This window comes from Monodelphis domestica, chromosome 4, assembly GCF_027887165.1.
Source record: "Monodelphis domestica isolate mMonDom1 chromosome 4, mMonDom1.pri, whole genome shotgun sequence".
NCBI lineage: Eukaryota > Metazoa > Chordata > Mammalia > Didelphimorphia > Didelphidae > Monodelphis > Monodelphis domestica.
In genome coordinates, this window is record NC_077230.1 from 87,723,280 (window position 1) to 87,746,964 (window position 23,685).

Below are 23,685 nucleotides of genomic sequence, written 5' to 3' on the forward strand. Positions count from 1 at the left end.
GGGTGGCCTGAATTCAAGATCTAACTTTGCCACTTTCACCACCTTTGTGACCTTGAGCAAGTCACTTTCCATGAGATTCCTTCTAGCTTTAGAGCCTTAGAACTGTCCTAAATCTGAGCCCCAGGGGTTCCCAGGGATGTCACACATTGCCCTAAAGTCACAATATATACTTGAAAAACAGAAGTTTCATTTTACTTCATTTTGCCTGTTTTGAGGTTTGTTTGTTTTTTTAAACAACTTGGAGATTAATATGTTAAGAGGAAAAATTAGTAACTAAGGTGAATTTTTATTTTTTATTAAAGTGTTAACCTGTTACCGACTCTGAATATGTGCTTATCCTGGCTTTAACAATATGAAATTGGCGGCATTTTTATTCATGTTTCAGAAATAAAAACACTTTGAACATATGTTCAAATTCATCTTAATTAATGACCTATCCTTGTATTAGTAAAAATTGACAATTTGTTCCTTTTTGATGTAATAATCAGAAAACATACAGAATTTCTTAAGGTCAAAATGACCTTTTAGAATATTCATCACATAATCAAATCAGGAAAAGCCTGAAATACAACTTTTCATGAAAGGAGCATTGAAAATGTAAGTCTTTGTGTTAGAAAACCTTCAGCTGAAAGATGACCTATGCTGTCAACCTGTGAGATAACGTATCTACTTCAAAAATGAGGGAAAGTATTGGTCTATAAAAAGTATGCTAAACATAATCTAGAGAGAAGCTCCCTGCAGGTTGCTTTTTAAGCTCCTAATTGTGTTTTCCATTCCTAAGCATATATTGCTTTTTTTAGTCATGTGAATTCTGGATTCATCTGAGGCAACAGTGTTAAGTCTTAATATACCTACTGGAAACTGAGGCAGGATTTAGAATCCTGCAGAACTACTGAGCTAAAATACCATAGGAAGTTTCAAATGGATAAGTTTCTTCATTAAATTGAAGGTACAAACAAGTGTTTTACACTTGTGAACTGTTTGCTTTCCAAAAAAAGTATATATTTTTTCATTTTCTGTCATTATACCTCCCAACCCCACTAGGGTATTTCCTTGTTAATAAAGAACAGGTGAGCAAAACCAATCAGTTCGGATATGATATCCAACAGGAATTGTAACATTCTGTGCCTGGAGTCTCCCTCCTCTCTAATAAGAGGAAAGAAGTGTAAACCATCATCTGTCCAGATTGATCATGGCATTTAATAGGGATTCTACCACTGACAATAGTGCTGTTTCATTTAATTTATTGTAGCTTTTGTGTATATTGTTCTCTTGGTTTGCTTTATTTCTTTAAACTTCCAAATAAATAATTAGACTGTTTTCAGGGTGAGAATACTGTATACTCCACCCGAAGTTCCACTCTTTACCGGGTTTGGGAGGAAAGCTCTGTACAGAGGATGGAAAGGGAAGGGAGAGGCTAGAGGAGGGTAGCAAGAGACTGGGCTCTTTCCGCCCTTTTCCACTCACTTTCCAGCATCCATCCACTCCATACTTTAGCTTGAAATGGAAGCAAGAGGCTGAGGTTGCACTTATCAGCCAGTGGTCAGCCTGATTTAAGCTCACCAGGAAGAATAATTTTGGAATCCACCAGAAATAGACCCATAACATGTTAATTCCAGGGCAGAAAAGGGTTTAGGTTAAAAGATGAATTGTTTATAGTCTTTACCTTCCATCTTAGACTTGATCCTAAGTATGGGTTCCAAGGTGCAGAAGAGCAGTAAGGACAAGGCAATGGGGGTTAAGTGACTTGTCTAAGATCATAGAGCTAAAAAGTGTCTGAGGCCAAATTTTGAACGAGGTCCTCCCTACTCCAGGCCTCACACTTATCCACTGTGCTACCTAGCTGTCCTTAAAAGATTACATTTTAAGATAGCCATTAAAATGATTTTCTGTTCTAGTGATCAGTTGCCTTGCATAAAACTAGCCAAGGAATCAAAACTCCATACCCATTGGGGGAACTTCACAGAAAAAAAAAACATTTTTTACTTACTTATAGTTTAATTTGTTTCAACTTTGTTAAACACTAGAGATTTTATTTTTTGTTTTATATGCTTATTTCTGTTTATTATAGATTATAATAATAACAAACAGATTATTTCTGTTTATTAATATATAATTATATATATTATAATATAATAATAATAAACAGATTATTTCTGTTTATTAATGGTTTTCAGTGGATAATTTTAAAATGTATACTACGATTTAATTTCCCTACCCAAAGAGTAGAGCTGTTCTTTTGTAAAAGCTAACACACTTAGTTATTTATCTACTGAGTATAGTTTTGGAGAGAGGCAGACTCCACTTGGAAACATGATAGAAGGCATTGTAAAATTAATTAACAAATTGACATTTGAGGGTGATTTGTTTTCCCTTGAAGGTGATAGATTTTTTTGCCCCTAAAGTCATCTGTGAAAAGTCATCAATAATGTTGACTAAAAGCACTCCACAGCAAGGCCCCAGAATCTGTGTTATATATCATTCAGTCACAAGCCAGATTGTCAGTACTTATTGAAAGCTGTTTCCAGTCTGTCAGGTAAGTTTGGTTTTAACTGCTTTTTTAGAGTGCCAGGTAGATTGCTGATAACTGTGGCTGACATTCTGCAAGTGTATTACCTGCATTTTTTTAACTACAAGTTTTGTTTTGTTTTGTTTTACAGAGTTGTCTTGGTTCAACTGGTGCCTTCCTGGGTCGTGTTTGCTCAGTCTGCTCCTCATTTTGTGCTTCAGGGAATCCTATGATAGACTCTACCTTGATGTTGTTGTCTCAGTCTGAGAGCCCAGACTGGGAGGGATTTACAGAGACTGGCCATCCAGACATTTGCTTGGAATTGCACAACTAAATGGAGGGGGAAGAGAAGAGATTAAACTCTCGGAGATTTTATTAGGGTACAGATTTTTATTTTTATGTTTATTTAATTACTACTAGGTAACAATAATGCAGGACTTGAGTGGTAATAGAGGATTTTTAAATATATCTGTTTGACATACAGTTGCCTGAATCTTGGGCTAGAGGCCTGCTCTCTTTTAAAAAAGAAAAAGCACTCCCCCAAACAGCTGAGAGTCCATTTTTTTACAAGTGCTGAATTACTAAGTGATTAAATGTAGTTATAAGGAGGAACTAAAGGGTAATATAGGTTCAGTTTCCTCTGCTATCAAAGATTCCTTCCCTGAGTCACTGATCAGAATAGGAAAAATGCCAGTAACTTCTTTAGAAGTTTAAAACATGTACCAGATTTTCATATAAAGTGGCCAACAGATGTATAAATTAGAGTAATGACCTACTTGTGCATTACTTTTTTTCTAATAAAACCATTTCTTTTTTGACTCTTTATTTTTAATTAGGCCAAACCCCTTCAGATGCTCCTAGTATACTAATCCAAATGCTAGCTGTTTTCCAGCTGCACCTATTGTTGACTCTGCTTTCTAGCACATCTGTCATTTTATCTTTGATTCAAACCCTTAGTTTTATTTTACTGTGAAATATAATTTTGTTTCCCCTTCTACTCTAAAAAATATCTTTTTTAAGTTCAGATTTCCTAAATTTTTAGCATGTTCATTTTCAGTATAATAGTTCACTGTCAGTATTTTAAATCCTTTTCCTCTGAATCAGTATAGAGTGCTTTTGTTAATAGCGAAATGACAAATCACAGGAATGTTGTCTTCCCATTCCATAGATTTAAGTGCAAAGTGGAAAGTCCATGACCAGCATTTTGGTTAACTGGACATAACGTATAGCTTTCAATCACTTTGAAACGTGGTCAGTCTGCTGGTGATTTCTGAACTGTAATCTTGTAGTTTAGTTTGTTTTGTAAAGTATTCAATTCTGGATATATTCTGTGTGTGTGTGTGTGTGTGTGTGTGTGTGTGTGTGTGTGTGTACATGCGCCCACGCGTGTGCACATCTGTGCTTCTCGGACTATCCCATTGTGAGATGGTAGCTTTCTGAAGAAGAATCCAGTGCTTACCTGTCAGGCAGATCTTTCAGTGACATGAAGTATGATGGGTTTGGGACATACAGACATTCTAAGAAGAAAATCAAAGGGAAAAAAGACGACTTCTCCATCCTCTGTTACCTTTTGGTTTGATTTCTTTGTTAACCAAACCTTGTTTAAGCAGAATTGTTTTGTCTTTGCCTGAGGTGGAGGAAGGGTTACATTGAAGGAGCCTGATGAAGAAAGAGTTGATCAAAGCTCACCATTTTACACCACCCCTCTGCCCCCACGTACATACCCAACCCAGCCTCCTCTGCTTCTCCTCCCTCTGCCTCCTTTCTGTTGACCTTTGTGCTTAGAATTGCAGGGCTGTTGGCCACAGCCCCAACCCCATGAGGAGTCACAGGAGTGAGCTGAGACTGCTGCAACACCCTGGTTGTCTTCCTCTTAGCCCCAGACCTAAAAATAGCCCTTGTCAGTCACTTGCATATGTCTCCATCTGCAACCTCAGTGCTCTCTGGGCATTACTTTTCTGGCCCTGAAAGGAATCTGTTGGGGGGACAGAAGAAGGGAGGACTTTTAAGAGCCTGTGTTCTAGTTGACCATGATTTCTTTAGTAAATGGGAAATAAGAATTTCAAAAATTAATTCCGTTTGCTCAAGGGCGGGATAAACCACAATCCTTGTTTTGTAGTGAAAGTGTCAGGGGAACTGATGGAAGTAAAGATATATTTAATGCCAAAATTATGCAGTTGAGGAATCTGGTATATAAAGTTCTGCTACAGCAAGAATTCTTTCTGGTGAGTCTTCTACACATAATGGCTTTTTGAAATCACACTACAACAAGGAGAACTGAGTGGGATTTATGAAAAAAAATCTGGTGTCTACACTGTATCTAGTGTTATACACAGGTAACTTACTGATTCCAGACCAACCCAGTCCAAGTGAGGACTGATGGTAGGTCCCTGTCACCTAACAGATAACCCCTTGTAAGTTAAGCAGCATGCATGAAATGAGTTTGGTCTTTGGTTCTCTGTAAGATCAGTGTACTTCAGGGCTTTTCCTTCCAAGCAGTTAAGCCTCATATGGGAAAGCTATTGGAAAGAGCCAAAAGGATTTAGGGAAAAACAGCTTTTTAAAAATAAAAGGGAAAAAAAAAACTTCATTTCAAGTCAGCTCAACAGTAAGGGGGAAAAAAATCACATTCTCTTCTTGTTATTTTTGCTTCTAACAGTGTGCCTCAAAATATAGTGGGGACTGTCTGGGACACCATATGAATGAGATAGATCATAGAATTATGAAGTGGTAGAGCTAGAAAGAACCTTAAAAGGTCAGCTAGTCCAAGCTCCTCATTTTACAAAGGAAGAAACGGGAAGATGTCTCTTACAGAAGGTCACAAAGGCAATAAGAGGTCTGGCCAGGACCAGACCCCTAGTTCCATCTTGCAATTTAGTGCTTCTTCCACCACACCAGAACTTGTCTAATTTTAGCATCTTGTGTCGTGCTTATGAATAATTTTTCTCATAACTCATAAAAAGATGAGTTAATGGTAGCGATGCAGTTACGATGTCATGACCTTCAATAAGGTACAGAGATTGAAGTTACTCTGTGCAGTTGAGATTTTATTTCTTTTCCTTCATAAGCACCCTTGGTTCTAGAAGACCTTTAGATCGTGCATTGGGATGGATGGAATAATACAGGATTCCATAGAAAGGTGTAGTTTTAGTAAATTAAACAATGTAGAAGAGAAGCTAATTTGTACTACAAGCAGAACCAGCTTGATTATATGCCATACCAATAGAAAGACTGCATTTTAACAAGTAGGATCTTTTTGTGCAGTATCCACAGTGAAAGTGGTCAAATTTGCGCACCTATGCCTATTATTACTTAAACACGAAGGCACCATTCCTAAAAGGCAAAAGGCTACCAATGCATTTGTGTGTGTGTGTGTGTGTGTGTGTGTGTGTGTGTGTGTGTGTGTGTGTGTTAAAAATGTATGTGGCTTGAGAGAGACCTTGAATATCATCCTATGTTCACATCTGTCTATTGAAGGAAGAAGTTAGGATTTGCATATATGAAGTTCAGCTATTAAAATATATTTACTACAGAATCTTCTAATTGAAGATATTAAACACTACTTACCTTTCAGTCAATTTTTTCTGCTCCTCTTGTTAAATCGCAGAAAGCATTTTGCTATTTGTTTTTAAGATAAAAGCCCCATTTTTAATTTGAGTTTAAAGACAAGCCAAATAGAAAATTTAGGTTAACGTGAAATATATTCATTTCCTTAGCAACACACTGAAATGATGATCTTAATTCCAAATCCAGGACATTTTCTTTTATCCCATGTTGCCCTCATGTTACCCCAGTCCCATGGGACATTTCCCCATCACAAAGAGGGCTGTCAAATGTTTATGTAACCTTACAGTGAAAAATAATCTGGATTAGACCAAAAAGTGGGCGATTGGATATATAAATCAAAACTATTTTATAATTCAGACTTTTCACTAAATCAGAGCAACCTTCCCATTTACTCAAAATCACACTGTTAAATGCTGTGTAATTGTGAATTCTCTATATATTCTTGGAATGTTAAAACTGGAAAAGACGTTGACAATCATTTTTCTCCAAGACTTTATATGGTAGAAAAGTGGGAAGGTCCCTGAAATTTATATAGAACTTTATAGTTAGAAAGCAATTCCATATATCTCACTTGGTCCCAACAATCCTCTTATATAAGCAATTCAGTGTCTTTATCATTCACTTTCTACTCATGAGGAAACCAAGGACCAGAGAGATAAAGAGGCAGCCAAGATCATAGGGCTAGTCAGTTTAAGCCCCAGGACCAGAACCCAGGTGACTTGACTTCTGGTGAAGTTCTCTTTGTGAATATGTTCTCTTTGAATACCACAGGCAGAATCCTCAAAATCGCTTTTGAAACTGAAATATGTTGGAAACTCTTTCATAGCCATATTAACAAACTTTATCTTTCAATAGAGAGTTTCCTAGAGATGTCCTAGTGTCATAGAAAAAACACTTAACTTAGGGTCAGGAGACCGAGGTTCAAATTCTGATTCTACCACTTAATTGTCATATTACCTTGGACAAATCCCTGAACTTATAATGAACCTCAGTTTCATATCTTTAAAATGGCAATAATCTTGCTAGCCTTACCTACCTCACAGGATTTAGATCAAAAGAAATAATGTATGTGAACACACTTTTTAATTGAACCGGGAATGTTAGTTAATGCTTCAATACTATAATCTCATCAACATGAGAATTCCTTCCATTGATGCAATTATCTATCCTCATCCTGTGATTCTTATTTATTCTCATAGATCCCCCTGATATGTTGGAGGCCTTCCACAGGGTCATTTTTACATTTTGTGGGCACCAGTCCCTCCTCCTACTTTTCTCATCATCCCTTTCCTTTATGATATCCCTTATTCCACTTTCTGTTCATTGAGTATCATTGGAAATAATACTAGGACCTACTTGTAGTCAATAGGTCATCTACAACTTGATTCTTGAGGAATTAGGGTTTTCCAAGATTCACAACCTGACAGCATTGCTGGGAGAACATTTGTGGTGGGGTTTTAAATAGAGATTTTTGTTCTAGGGATCATACTGAGGTCATTTAAAGCAGTTTCCTAAATGCAATCTAGCCAACTTTATTCCTTCTATTCAAAACCGAGCCTTCTTCATTGTCCATCTACCATATTTTTCCCAGATGTATGTACTAATATGTTCATGATAAGACTTGTTTTACTTGGCCCCAGAGGGCAGAATTAGAAGCATGGGACATATTTAGATTTGATAGAAGGGGGAGGCTTCCTAAAAATTAGATCTATCCAAGAATGAAATAGGCACTCTAGGAAATAATCAGTTCTGCTCTCCCTCCCCAGAAATCTTCAAAGAGTGAATGGCCACTTTGGTAAGTTAATGGAGAGGATTCCTGTTCAATTACAAGTTGAACGTAGTGGCCACTGAGCTTTTGTGATTTTGTGAATTCAGTGGACTGACCATCCAACAGTATATCATAGTCTGCACAAAAGTCATTTTTTGGGCCAACTTCTTTTGAGTGATCATGGATCTCTTTGAAGAATTCCTGTAGTGTTCTATGGCTTGATGTAAATAACATATCATCATCCCCATTAAGATCTCTCTGGTTACATTTTTCAAGGAATCTTGAAATGTGATATTAACACATGTATGAGGTTTTATTTCATTTCATTTTTTAAATATTTTTCCATGTTTCCATGATTCATTTTCTTTCCTTCCCCTTTCCCCTCCCCTCTCCTGGAGCTGACAAGCAATTCCACTAGTTATTACTAGTGTTATTACTTGATATCTATCCATGAAAGATGTTCTGTTGCATTACAAAATCAGTTGTTGGTTGTTGTTTTTTTTTTCATCAACAGACTTTATACAGTGGGATCTTGTATTCTCTGCACCTTTCAGGCAGTTGTATAATTATAAAGATGTGTTCTACTGCAGAGAATTCTATAAGAAACCTGTCCGTTCTCTTCTCATATCTATCGCTTTTCACTCTTTTATGAGATGCTGCTGCCTGCAATCATTTACCATCAGCCTCCATATTTAATATACAAATGAGTTTGTATTCTTAACTATTGTCACTCTTGGCTAATATTTCCCTCATCCTGGCAGGAAGACCAAGAGATTGTTGGCTAAACAAGATTTCTGGCCTACTCACTGAATCAAGGATACCCTCAATATGTGTGTGAATCATTCTGATAAAGATTGTATTAAGTCAAGAAGATAGGCATATGGGTCCAGAGTAAATGATGTTCTCAGTCACTTTATCAAAAATAACGTTATCCACATTCTTTCTATTCTTCCTCTCTCTGTGATAACTTCTAAAACAATACCTTTGGAGATTAGTATCACTTCTATGGATTTCTTCAGGGTGCATTTGGTGTAGTCTATCCATTCTTCCCAAATCTTCTCAAGTACTCTCTTAACTTATAGTACAGGCTGAAGTGTTAGGGTCCAAATTTTGTAGTTTGACCTTTACTGATAATGAATATGGATTGGCATAGAAATGATGACAAATTTGTTCCATTTTCCATTTGCTGTCCTGGCAGATTCACTTCTCAGTTCTCCCAGGATGAGAAAACCCAGTAGGGTTTTACAAAAAGCTTTCTGTAATTGTTTTCGCTTCTGCTGCTTTTCACTGTTTTATGAGATACTGCCTGCAATCATCTACCATCAGCCTCCATATTTAATATACAAATGAGTTTGTGTTCTAAGCTATTGTTGCTCTTGGCTGGTATTTCTCTTATCTTGGCAGGAAGACCAAGTGATTGCTGGCTAAACATGATTTCTGGCCTCCTCTTTGAATCAAATGCTTTATTTCTATTAAATCTTTGCAAAAAATAGTGACAGCCAAGGTCAGCCACATTGCCTTTTTCCATTTGCTGGTTGTTGTTTTTTCACTTTAATGGTTCCTTTGAGTACATTGGGTTGCAGGTATTGCACTCTTCCCATCTTTTATACTCCAACTTTTATGTTGATTTTGACTTTTTCAGTAGTCTTACCTGAATGCAAAAAGCTGATTCCAATATGACTGGCAGTCGTAGTAACCAGCCATTCCCTATCTGTTAAATATATTTGGTTTCATTCTTTGTGAAACCATTTGGCATTTGCTATCTCCATCCTCTTCCAACTCTCCTCTGGAAGAAGGTATTCAGGATATGTAGGCACGAGACTTCTCAACAGTCTGAAATAAGCCTTTGGCCTTTTCCATCTCTCAAGCCTGAGCCATATTTCCCCACATACTTTTTGATATACTCCTGACCTATCCTCCCAAATACCAAGGGTACGCATTTATTTGGTTTGGGGCACGTGGTATGGTATAAATGTTAGCATATGAACTGCTTTATCTTCCCAGCATTGTTGTTGTTGCTGGTGTTTATATTCATCTTGTGCACAGACTACAGGCAGAGAAGACTGCTGCACGAGAAATCACGTTTCTTGTTTCTTTAGGGAACCTGATGAAATCAGCTTGGCCAAATCCTTGGTCTCCCTCTCCAAATAAAACATGTAGGCCCTCCTTCTATTTTGTTGTAGCTTCTTTTTGCCTCCTGGTTTCATCTGTCCCAAGAATATCAATATTGATATACTGCACTTCTTCTAGCAGTCTGTCAGTTGGCTTGTCATTGGGCAAAGTTCTCCCATGTAGGGTAACTACAGAAGAAGTTAACATTTGTAGACATCTACAAATTGTATGGTTCTTAGCACCCTCGTCCTTATTTATCTCCATTCTTCTAACTGTCACCACAGAAATGGAGGCGGCTGCCTAGGAATAAAGATTTTTTATTTTTGTTTTATGGGTCTCTGTGGCCACAGGAATTAATCATAATGAGTCTCTTCTCACCAAGCTATAACTCGGTCCTTGGACAGTCAGTCCAAAATCAAAATCACATCAGACACCCGGAATTTACTTCTTCTCCACATGATAGTACTTGCCAAAGCCTACTTATTCTCTGTTAAGTTAGCCTTTGCAGACCCAGGATCCCCTGAATGCCACAGAGACTTCATGGAACTTGCTTATATATGTGTCAGTTAGTATTTCCTCTTCCAAACAAGATTGTACCCCAAATAGGGTTAATTATATGTAAGGACATTTCACCTAGGGCAGAGGTTCTTAACATGGGGACCACGAGCTTTTATTTTCATCCAGGGAACTTTTATTTTTGATAACTCTTTCAATATAATTAGTTTCCTTTACTATCCTATTTACTTTATCTTATACATTTAAAAACATTATGGCTTCACCAGACTGCCATAAAGATCCATTAAAAAAGGGGCGGGGGAGAGGGGTAAAGAACATCTGCCTAGAGACAATATGCTATCTAACTTTTTATTGCATTCTGAGATTAAATGGTACCATGCCAAAATGCAGTAGTCTCTATTTGTCCTATTAGGGGTAGATGGTTTGCATTTTCATTTAGCCTAGCTCACTCCAAACAATAACACTCTTTTTTTTAATATCGTGACAAACTTTTTAGTGGTGAGGATCATCTTTAACTTTTAAACAGTGAATATCAGAGAATACTATTCCTTGGGTCCCTAATTTATGCTGAAGAAATCAAACACTATGGGAAGCAATGCTCTATATCTTGGGGAAGAATGAGTAACATTGTACAGTTCCTTTTCTTTAAAAAATTTTTTTATTTTTATCAAGAACCTATTCTAACATTTCCTAGTTGGTTACAAACTAAAAATCCAGCTTCTGGGTATGCTTCATCTGGCACTTTAGTGGTTCTGTCTCATGCTGCTGATGAAACAGATGAACTTTAAGTAGGACAAGATTTTAGCTTCCTTCTTGTCAATTCTAACTTCCCCTTCCTCTCTCCCATCCAACTTTCCTCCTTGTCTTCATATCTATTTATTTGTTTCTGACCTAGTTACAGTGAGTTTTATGGATTGTGATCTCTTCGAATTGCTTTGTTTGGAGGAGGAAAGCTTGTCGAGCAATATCAGTGCTAGAAAGTGGGAGAAAGGCTGAAATAGGATTTATTTAGGAAATCAGATTTTCACGTAACTTTAAAAGAACTCTCATGTATATGTCACTTTAAGGCTTACAAGCATTTTGCACATCACCTCATTTGAGTCACTCATCAACCTTGTGAGATGAACATGGTCTCTGTTTTTCAAGTAAAGAAACTAAGACTCAGAAAGGCTTGTTGATTTTCTAGGGTTTCTCACCTAACACCAAGTCCAGCACTCTTTTATTTAGACCATGCTACCTGTGTGACCTTGGACAAGTCACTATATCTTGTAATCTGTTTGTAATCTATAATCCTGTTTGTAGTCTTTGTAATCTGTCAAAGCAGGAGAATTGAAATAGGTGACTTCTCAAATCTCTTCCAGCACTGAAATCCTACATTATTTATTGGAACCTAATATTGTCAGTATTCATAAATTACTGAAATAGTCAATAAGGAGGTGCTTTACAAAAACAAGCTCTCTCCTAATAGGAATCCCTGTGCACATAAAATGTTAAATACCTCATATACCCTTTGCTGTGAAAAGGAAATGAATTGTGAGGTTCTAGTCAGTGGGAGATAAGCTGTTTTCCTGAAGGACTTCTCATACAAAATGCATGGTTTATTAAATTCACCAAATACAATAAAAGAAAGTCTATCTTCTGATGTTCAGATAGCAGTAGGAGAGTGAATTGAGAGGACTACATTTGCTCCCTGGCGTCAAATCGAAACCAAGAAAGTATCTATTGGATTGGTTTGATTCATTCTAAGTAAGCAAAGTTTCATGTCTAGAAATCAGACTGTCAGGTCAGGCATTCCAATTGTTCTTTGAACTCCTTTTTCTGCAGCAGCGTGGCACCAAGAGACAGCAAAGTTAATTTGAAATAACATACAGCATCTCTTTTTTGTGTGAAAATCACAGTATTTGTCTCCATTGCCAAATTGTTTCTGCAAAGGGCACAAATAATTTCCAAATACATAAAATGGACTAACTCCTTACTCTCACCTAGAAAAAATATCATCTGTGTTGTAGAAGTGATAGTAAATAAGTCAATTTGTCTCTGTCACATAAGCCTAAAATACATAAAAATCATATGCACCAAAATATCCAGTAATACTGACATAGAGCATTCACACAAACATTGATAATTCTGCAATGTTTCAGGCCAAAGACTTTTCTTGGCCTGTGTTGCTGATGCCAGGCAGTATGCATACTGGTTTTTGCAATTGTGCTTGGTTTTTAAGCCCATGTTTATGGAACAGCTGTGTATTTGCAGTTGGGGGAGCTTCCTCTTGTACTCTCAGATATATAAAGGAACCCAAGCCCGGATTCTTACCCTCAAGGCACTCACGGTCTGATCAGGAAGAAGCTGTGGACCCTTGAGATTGTAGAAGTATATTGATGGCTATGGGAGTGACCCATTCAGGGCAAAGTCTTTGCAGTGATCCTGCAATGATCCTCCCAACCACTTTGCTCAATGCAGCAGAAAGCTCAGCCATTTTGGGTACACCATAACTAAAACCAGTTTCATGGCAAGGTTACCTTTGTCTAGGGCAGGCTCTCGGATTTACTAGAAGCCTAGGAGCAGTTCTGTCATGCAGAAGCCTAACATTTCTCCGGAGGATTAGAGAACTGATCGCTATCTCAGCCATTGTTCTCGCTGAACTAGAGTCCATATTTACATTCCAGATCCTAGAATAAAGGTTAATACCCAAGCTAGACAAAATTGCTGAATTCAGTTTTTCCTCATCCCTCCTTCCACCTCACTTCTCCTTTATTCTTCCTTCTGTTTTGCTTCCCCACTTCTTCTCTGTCCTTCCTGTGCCCGTTGCCCTTATAGCTCTTCTACCCTAGTGTAAACCTTAAAATTTCTTAGACTTATGAATGTTGGAAATTTCTCCATTTCCAACATTAGGTAGGGAGGGTCCTTCTCCTCCCTACCTAAGACTACTTTAGGACAGAAACCTTTTGCTAAACAATGGAAAGGGCTTTGACCTATGCTTAAGCATAGAACAGGAAATTCTTTGAGTCATGATTGATTTTAGAATTGATAAAATAGAGATACTTGGAATGACAGAACCAGGTCTTGGAACTTCCAATCTCCACCTTACTCAGTCTAACAGGATTTAGGAAGGGCTGCAAAGTCTAAGAAATTTTAAGGTTTACACTAGCCAACCTTGCTTTCAGGAAAGACTCATAAATTCATAGATCTACAGATACAAAAATGACTGATAACATTTTGCTGTGTGTTTTAAGTGGGAACAAAATTAAGTCAAAGGAACGAATGCCTAATCATGGAATTTCAGAAAGGAAAAGATTATGCTGTGTATCAAAGAGCCTTTCCCAGAGCCCCTAGAACCCAACCTTGCCAACATGTTTGGGTCATATGGATTAATCCATCTCTTTCTAGTATACCTGTTCTTGAAGCTTTCAGTCCCCAAAGCAAATATAGATACCTGGAAAATGACATACATTTTCCATAATTTCTAATCCTTCAAAGTGATTTCATTTGCCAAAAAAACCTCTCCACCTCTGAATTTAATTAGTTTTCTCCTTCTCCTATGCCATAGTCCCTTCTTCCCCATCCCCCAAAAAGGAAAAAAAGATTCTTTTAAAGACATGGAAACCACGTGTTAAGGAAAGTTCTGAAATAACCCAACCCCCAACAGATTCAGATCAATCACTTCTTTGACCTACATATGTGCTACTAAAAATCCAATCCTTTTATCTAAATAGATAAAACGATTTTTAAAATCATAGGGCTAGAAGGGACCTTGAGAGAGGTCATCTGTCCAGCCACCCATTCCATCTGCTGAAAAGCAGCACTTAATGAAATATCAATGGAGTACACTTCTGAAACTAAGTGTAATACGTGCCATCTATTTTTATTAGTCCTGTTTTTGCCCTTGTACAGATAATGATCTAAACTGCCTAATTCACAGGACACTGCTTTTTCTGATCAGTGCTATGGCCGAGATAGGACCACTTTGGTTTATAGAGTTCCCTTTCCCTTTCTTCTCCCTGACATCAGGAACCCCTTTCCTGTTTTCCTTTGAAAGGCACAGAAGGTTTTTACTAGCCCTCAGAGGTGGGGCCCAGTCAAGAACAAGGGATGGAAATGAAGGTGAAGGGGTAAAAGCAGAGGCAGATAGAATCACACAACGAGCAAGGCTCAGAATTCAGAGCTGAATCCTGGCTCGGCCACTTCATTCTTGTGTGTCTTTCACCTCTTCGGGCTTCTGTTCCCTCTTTTAAGATTGGAGTTGGACCCAGTGACCGTTGAGGTCCCTTCTAGCTCTAAAGGCCTCTGAACCCCAAAGACACCAGGAATCCAACCCCCAAGTATAGAAAAGAGTCCATTATCAGCCCTTGCGCATTTGACTCTCGGCACCGAAGAGTGGTCCAATCTAGAGCCTAGGAATGGGCCCGCTAACGCCCCCTACGCTACTTTTCAAAGCCTTGTGGCCCACCAGAGTCGGAGCAAGTTCTTGGTGTTTGTTAGTGTATTGAGAAGCCTGCAGGAGGCAGGGGCAGGATGACTCAACTTGCTCTTGTGCCCTTGCCATCTTGGAGGCGAGGCGAGGTCAGGGAACTCTCATATTTTACACGATTTCAGACACCAAACTCAGCAGAAGAGACTGCAGGATATTCTTCACTGAAATAAGACAGCATTCTAACACTCCATCTCACAGCTGCGGTGACCTCTAAGCAGCTGTTAGAAGCACCACAACTCTGGCTTCCCTCCTGGTGCTGATGAACATTTCCCATTGCTTTCCTTAACAGTTCTAATGTTTCAGGGCAGAACGGGCAGTGGGAAGAGCCCTGAGTATGGAGGTGGGGAAAGGAGGTTCAAAGCCCAGCACCTACCCCTCGCCCTTTAACCCTCGGCGAATCCCGCGCCCTCAGGTGTCCTCGTGTTTTTTAGATGGAGTGTTAATACCAATTTTAAGGTTCGTTTTTGCCTTGCATCTTAAGGAGAGTTCCGTGGGCACTTGTCAAATCCTCTCACTTTGTCTGTACTTCTGGTAGCTGCCACAAGGTGAATAATAGTCCTGCCTCAGAGGGCTCAGACTCGTGTTAAGCTTTGCTCCAGCATGATTAACTGAAAGAAGTAGAAATAGCAGAAAATTCAACAATTATTTCCCTTTCTCTAAGAATATACTTTTTAAATTAAAATAGAATAGAATAGAGGAACAGCTGAGTGACTCAGTAGATTGAGAGCCAAGCCTAGTGATGGGAAGACCTGGGGTCAAATTTGGCCTCGGACACTTCTCGTCGTCTGACCCTGGACAAGTCACTTAACCCCCATTGCCTAGCCCTTACCACTCTTCTGCTTTGGAGCCAATATACAATATAGACAGACGGTAAAGGTTTTTTTAAAAAACTACAACAAAATGGAATAAATTATTTAAACACTAAAAAATCAGCAAAGTAAAAACTGTTTAGAGCAAGATTGAGAGAAACCTCTCCCTACACCTTGAACTGTTCTCACCTTAAACTTCAGCACCTCTTACTGTGTAGTCACCCTAGTTTTCCCTCTCCTCAAATCAGAGGTTGAGTCGGAAGTCCTCTCCTCGGTTCAAGCAGTGGTGCTGGCTTTGGTGTGATTTTGCACTAGAAGGTCAATTATCTCATCAGTAATTGAACCAGTATTTATACTAATGGCTCTTTCTGATTCCGTATCTTGGTCTTGTTCCTACTAGAAGGTTCTCGAAGGCCAACCTTTAATTCATCTCTGCCATTTACCGCTAGAACTTGGAGCAAGGAATTTAACCTTTCAGATCCCCAGCTGAAAACTAAGGGGGTTGGAGTGCATGATCCCCGCGTTCCCTTCCAGCACTAAATCTGGGATCTTGGGAACGAACCAGCCTTGAAACAAAGGCATCAGGCTACCCCCTTAGCCCCTGTAGGCTCAGTAATCCTGGGGGACAGTAACAGCTGTGTGTCCACCAGCATCAGCGAGGGATAGCCGTCTTGCTTCAGCCGGGAGAGTGGAGTCATACACCCAAATCCCCCCCCCCCATTAGAAAAAGGCTTCTCTTGGCAACTCTGTTAGCTCGCTCACTCACTCTGCCCCCTCTCTCTTCAAGATTGAATTCTTTTTCATATCAACCTGTCAGTTTCCATGGATTTTTAAAAACTAGGTTTCCTGCTAACACAAATGGCCTTTTTGTGTGTGAAGGAACTCTGCCTTATTTTCCCTCAGAACATTTTAAAACTCAGTTTTACCACTACAAAGGGTGGATTCCCACCACCCACCCAGCTGTTTGTTAGAGAGAAGTTTCCTCAGAGCCTCATAACCATTATCCTTTTCCAGGAGGGAGGCAGATAATTAAAAAGGGTATGAGAAAGGGAGAGAGAAAACTAGCTCGGGCCATAAATCAATGTCTGTATGGCCCAATGGCCTTTGGGAATACTGTGGTTCATCTGTGCCATGTGGGCCCCAACCCTTTCTGAGAAATAATGTGCTAATCCTGATCATGTGCCCTCCAGGGTCTTAAAGTCCCCCCTTTAGCCCCAGGAGCTACCATCAAAGTGTGTGCTGTGTAGTGTACAAAATACCATATGACACTTTAAAGAGAAGGAAGGACATTCAGTTCCTCTGGTCGTCTTAGAGAAAACAAGTTTGCAGGTACCAGGCCAGGACCCTGAAACGAAGGAAACTATAGATGGAAATTTCAAGAGGGTAGCTGTAAACAGACCTCCTGGAATGGGGATTCTTCACTTTTCCCGTGTCATAGACCCCTTTGGCAGTATAGTGAAGCCTATTTATAGCCCTTTTCTCAGAATAATGTTTTTAAAACAAACAAACAAAAAGGAACCTAATTATATTAAAATCAGTTATTAAGATTATTTTTAAGTTCATGAATCTTAGCTTAAACAACTTCTAGGTTCAAATCTGGCCTCAGACACTTCCCTGTTGTGTGACCCTGGGCAAGTCATTTAACCTCTAACTACCTAACCCTTATCACTCTTCTGCCTTGGAACCAATACATAGTATTGATTCTAAGACAAAAGGTAAGGGCTAAAATAAATAAATGAATGAATGAATAAATGGGCAACTCCTGCCCTAGAAGGTCTAGGAGACTTAGTAGAAAGAAGTCTTATAAAAATGGAGGCCAAGAGCAGCAAGGTAGCACAGCAGATAGAGTGCCAGGCCTGGATTTGGGAAGACGACCTGCGCTGAAAATGGCTTCAGACACTTCCTAGCTATGTGGCCCTGAGCAAGTCACTTAACCCCAGTTGCCTAGTCCTTTCCAGTCTTTGATACAAAGATGGAAGATAAGGGCTTAAAAAAATTTTTTTAAGTAAAAACTAAAATAAAATAAAGTGGAGGCCAAGGAACAAAGCTGCTCTTCTCTACTAGAAAGAGGCTGTCTGAGGAGGCAGCAGGTTGTAATGGGAAGAACACTGGCTCCAGAGTTAGAATCCTAGATTTGTCACTTGGTACCTGCATAACCTTGGCCAAGCCCCCTTTCTGAATCTTTCCTCATCAGCACAATGTTAAGATTAAACCATTTGACCTCCCATCCCTTAACATTCCATTATGCTACAAGATAAGGTCTAACTGACTCCAGGAACTTTCAGGGAGTTCAACAAATAATAAGATGTAGTGAATCCTAAAACTGCAGGGGCTCGTGCAAAGATCTCTCAAGGAAGCATGAAGTGGGTAAAAAGCTGGGCTTAGACAATGATACATGTAAAGCCCGGTGGAAGGGCTCGTTAGCTACTGGAGGGGGAGGGAAAGAATGAATCATGGAACCACAGAAAAATAGTCTAAATTAAATAAACCTAAAAATAAAATAAAATGAGAAAGGACACAATTTTTAAAATGAAAAAAAGATCATCTTTTGATGAAACAGTGGAATGTATTGGAAAGAACTTCTGAATATGGCAGGAACTTAGCAATTGGTGATTGAATAAATAAGTGATGTAACAAGTTGAAAAAAAAAAGCTGGGCTTAGAGTCAGGAAGTCTCAAGTTCACATCTTGCCTTTGAAGGCACACCCAGTGTGGGTAGGTCACCTAACCTCTCTGGACCTGAGTTTCTCAGCTGTAAAAATGAAGGGATTACAGGCCTACTCGGTGGCTCAATGGATTGAGAGTCAGGCCAGGAGTCAGAAGGTCCTGGGTTCAAATGTGGTCTCAGACACTTCCCAGCAATGTGTCACTTAACCCCAGTTGCCTAGCCCTTTACTGCTCTTCTGCCTTGGAACCAATACTATTTCTCTCACACAGACACACACATGCACCTCTTGCAAGCTTCCATGTCCAGACACTGGAATACTGAAAATGAAACTTTCCATGATCTATCTGAGTCAAATCACTTGACAGTTGGGACCTTCTTCCCAATTGGGGAGAGAACAGGAGGGAGTTCACAAGTGAGGAGAATGTGCTAGAGCAGGAGGAGAAGGGACATCTCCTAACACCAGCCATTCAATCCACTATGAAATGGGCTACTGCAAAAGCAGCTAAGCAACAGCTGATAGCTGGACCAAAGCCAAAACAATTGCTTTGAGTTGCCAGCCTAGCTAGCACTGACCAAGATATTTTGTTACGGGGGCAGCTGGGTGGCTCAGTGGATTGAGAGTCAGGCCCAGAGATGGGAGATCTTAGGATCAAACTTCCTAGCTGTATGACCCTGGGCAAGTCACTTAACCTCCATTGCCTAAGCCCTTCCCATTCTTCTGCCTTGGAACAGATACTTGTAATGATTCTGAGGCAGAAGGTAAGGGTTTGCTTGGTTTTTTTTTTTAATGTTTTTGGTTATACAACACACCAGGATAATTAGTTTGTCTTATAATCCTTAGACAATAAAAGATTTTACATGACTCATTAGGATCATAGAATTGTTGAAAGAGGAAGGACCCTTAGAGGAGCCCAACCATTTGATTTTATAGAGGCCTAGGAATTTGAAGGGACTTCCCAAAATCTTGTAGGCAGTTTAGTGGCAGAATCTATAGTGGGACCTGAGGCTTCTAACTTTGAATTGATGTAATTTTGCACTTGGTGGGTGGGCAGAATTCCAGCAACTTCATCCTTCTAGGGACAGCCATGAAGATGGAAGCTGGCCAGAAAAACTCCAGTGTAAGGAAAATAGCTCATCTACCCCACTCACTTTCCTTACTCTTCTACCTCCTTTCTCAGAGGCACAAAAGATATTTGATTTACTTTATATATCCAGAATACATGTTTATCCATTTTCCTTGGAAGCCCTTAGTTCTGTACTATATTGCAATTGCTCTGAAAAATAACATTTTTGATTGCCGGGGGGGGGGGGGGGGTGATCTACCAGCACAATATGAGTAGAGTTGGAGTGTGGTAGCCAAAAAGAAAACTAGCACAGCCTCAGATGGTTATACTTGAGTCACGAATCCTATCCAGAACTTGGGAGTCGCTGGTTCCATTCCTGGTCAGACCTCAGCTGGAGCATTCTGTTCAGTTTCACGTCTACATTTTGGAAGGACATTATGATTGGCCAAAGGAGACAACCCCTCTAGCTATGGGTCTTGAGATCATGCCCCATACAGATCAACCAAAGACAAGGGATGTTGAGCCTGGGGGGGAGGGATTAGACTTGTTCTACTTGGTCCCACAAGCAGAACCAGGAGTCAGAGGGGTAAAAGACAGAAAAAGGTAGCCTGGGGTTTGATGTCAATAAGAACCTGCTCTCAGAGGTGGAACCCCTGCTTCGGGGGATCTGAATTCAAGCCCCCTGGAGGTCTTAATACTAAACCACCCCTGCTTCCTGGTATAAACTCCACTTGGTCATTGCTGTAATCTCCTTGCTAGTATTTTATTTAACTTTTTTGCATTGATATCCATTAGGGAAATGGGTCTATAGTTTTCTTTCTCTGTTTTTGCTCTTCCCTCCAGAAGTCTTTTTGAAGGTTGGAGGTACCACTTCTCGGGAGTGGGTGTGTAGGTCATAATCAGCTGGTAGATGACGGTCTTCTTCTGGCATGGCTTGAATGAGATGGTCCCTGAGCTTCCTTCCCACACAGGGAGGCAAACCTTAGAGACGAGCAGTAAGACAGCCAGCTCGGAAGGGAATGGGGCATGGGACAGAGCAGACTCCAAGAGTTACAGCTGAGGGCTGGAAAAGAGGCATCACTTGACAAATAGTCGTTGAATTGGTCTTCAGAGCAGTCAGAACTCACATTTCTGTAGCCCTTTGTAGTGAAGAGTTTTCTTTCCCCCTGAAGAAAGTTGTATCAATAATAATGATATGGCACCTTTTATAGAGGACTTTGGGGTTTGTGAAGCACTTTATATAATGATCACATCCTATCCTCACAACAACCCTGGAAGCTAGGTGCTACCATTAACCCCCTTTTTACAGATGAAGAAACTGAGGCTCTTGGAGAGATTAAGTGACTTGCCTGCAGTTTCATGACTAGTGTAAATGGGGGAAATGGGATGGAAACACAGGCCTTTTGACTTCAGGTCCAGTATTCTTTGCTGCCTCCTTCAAGAACTAAATGGTTCTTTCCAAGTATCCTGTTGTTCTTCTAGACCTTGACCTTTGAGGTTAGTTTTCCATACACATATTTCCTCCACCTTCTAATCCCAGAAAAAACAATATTGCCTTTGGGCCCAATTTTATGCTCGAGAAGGTCTTTGAATCCCAGATAAACTAGTTTCTTGGCTGCTACCTTACTCAGCAAGTCCTCTGGTCTTCCCCTAGTACCACCCTGCTTCCTTCCTGGCCTGGGCTCTTAGGCCTTGCTCCTCCTGGGTCAAGCCCCCTCCCTACACCCTTGGTCATTGCTCTCCCCACCTTTTCTGTGGCCTTCTGGCCACTCACAATACCTACATGCATATTAGAAGATAATCATCTGCTTCACCAGGAGGTTCCTTTAGTTTTTCCACATGACATGTAAAATGGCCCTATGATATGGTAAATAGGGAGCCACTGTTATAGTCAATAAAACTTGGGTTCACCCTGACATCTATAGCTATGTGACCTTGGACAAGTCACTAACCCTCCCCCTGCCCCAGCAACTCTCCAAGACTATCATTTGTAGGGTAGCTGCCATCTGTACTGATTGATATAGGGAAGAGCTCTTTGCCCAGAACTTTCTAACATGGATGGAAATCCTGGGTTTGGTCCCCAAAAAGCACCATTTAAAATACCTAAGAATTTTAAAATTAAATAGACTCCCAGAACATCAGAGCTAGAAGAGCCCTCCAAGGTTATCTTCTAAAGAAACTTGAGGCCCAGAGAGACAAAACCATTTGTCTAAGATCATGCATGGAGTTGGTTTACATTTTAACAAAGAAACCTTTGCCCTGAGTTGTTTTTGTTTTGCTACATCCTTGTTTTTTAAAAATATTTTTCTTTTTTCCCAACTACCTGTAATAGCCATTTTTTAATGTTTTCCAAAATGTTGAGCTCTAAATTTGAGCTAAAATCAAGCTCCTTGAGAAGGCAAGCAACTTGATCTAGGTTAGACGTGTGTGTTCATGCAAAACATCTTTACGTTCTTTTTCCCTAGTTCTAAAGTCTTGGGAGTTGAGGAGAGGTGAGGCAGACTAATCTCATCTACCCCAGGTCTCATTCAATTTGGGGGAGGGATGTTTGGAGCCAGTGTCCAGACAAAACTTTAATTAAAGAAAAAAAGTTTAATTGGACATAAGAATGAACTTCTTGACGCCTGGGGCTACCCAAGTCTGTCCTTGGACTTCTTTAGTAGGTTAATAGTTAGCCAGCTCTCCTGGATAATGGAAACATTCATTTGCCTAAGAGCAAAGGGGTGGCCCAGATGACCCCTTAAAATTCCCTCAGCATCCTCCATGATTTAACTTTTCTGCACTTCAGTTTGAGGAGGTTGAACTTCTAAGGCCCCTTCAGTCTATAAATCCATAAATGGTCCTGTGAGCCCATCACACAGCAAGAAACATAGGATGAGTACACTACCTAGCATAAGCTTCCATCTTCCATCGCCATTGCCATTCCTCTTCCCTCTCGACTCTTCCCTTCCTCCTTCCCCCAGGAAGCTTTTCTTTTGGATTTTTTCCAGTGCCCGGTCAGAATCTGGGGCGAGCCCTGATAAATACACATGCACGCACACACGCACGTTCCCAGTGGTGGGACAAAGTAAACGGTTTTGGAAATGTTTGCCGGTCTAAGTGGGAAGTGGGGTTAAGAGAGGGGGCAAACCATGTTATCGGTGGGGATTACACTGGCTATATTTGTACATATCCTTGTCTCTGATTTGGATATTTGTCTTCTCTATGCACCTAGGAACATTTTAGCTATGACTATAGATGAACCAATTGGTTTTTTTTAAAGTGTTTGTGTGTTTTTAAACAGTCCTTACCATGTAAAGATTATTAAATTTTACTAAAAATTTTTGAATTTTACTTTTGTAATTTTGGGGTAATTTTCTAGATTTTTATTTTATGGCCAATTTTGTATGGAAATGTCGTGTATTTTTTTCTTTTTATGATAGCAGTAAACCTTAACTGTCAACATCTATAAACATGATTCATATACAATTAAGTTTCCTTTGTATTAGGGATTTTTTAAAGCAATTGTGTTTCTTACATGGTGCTTCCCTCCTTCAAAAAGCTACTCTGTTTTACATATTGTGAATGCTGAAGATTAAGAAAAATAAAAGATGAACTTAAAACCTCTGTGGTGTAACATCCTCGAAATGGTAATGTGTGTATATGGCTTTGGGAAAGTAGTAATTAAATGTTTAATGGCTTAGAACTTCTAGCACAGAACAGCAGTTCTGGTCATTACTCACAGTAGTTGAGTTTCCGAACAAACCGACCATCTCTTTTGAGAATGCTTATTAAAATGGCCATTATTCAGTTAAGAAATAAGGCTATGTTGATATTAGCATCGTAGGACGCGTGGCATTTCACAGAAAATGTATTGAAAGTGCATGCAACAATGCAGCCCCAAGTTGAGGGGTTTTTTAGTTTGGTTTGGTTTTAGGTAGTTGTTATTGTTTTCTAGAAACCAAATGCCAAATAACATTTGGGAATGACATCAAAACTCCCCGCAGGCAGACACGGAGGCTTCTGTGTCTTTGTATTCCCCACGGTGCCTTACACATAGTAGGCAAGCCATAAATATTGGTTGAGTGAGTATTGAATGAGCACACAGTGAATCTGCCCTTTTAAGGATCATACATGCTGAGCAGAGGCTTCTTGCCCTTCATTCAGAATCGTGGCACTGGCAGAAGAGCCCTGGGGAATTCTACTTAAGGAAGAAAGGTGAC

At 39.7% G+C, this 23,685-nt stretch overlaps 1 protein-coding gene across 1 annotated transcript in view; it reads left to right on the forward strand.

The window, feature by feature from the left end:
- The window catches only part of SLC49A4 (solute carrier family 49 member 4), a 159,557-nt gene extending 136,468 nt beyond the window's left edge, over positions 1-23,089 (forward strand). The window contains exon 9 of the mRNA XM_001371935.4: positions 2,661-23,089. Coding sequence (XP_001371972.1) covers positions 2,661-2,776 — 116 coding nt within the window. The 3' untranslated portion in view covers positions 2,777-23,089. The remainder of the gene's footprint in view (positions 1-2,660) is intronic.
- Positions 23,090-23,685: the final 596 nt, after the last annotated feature.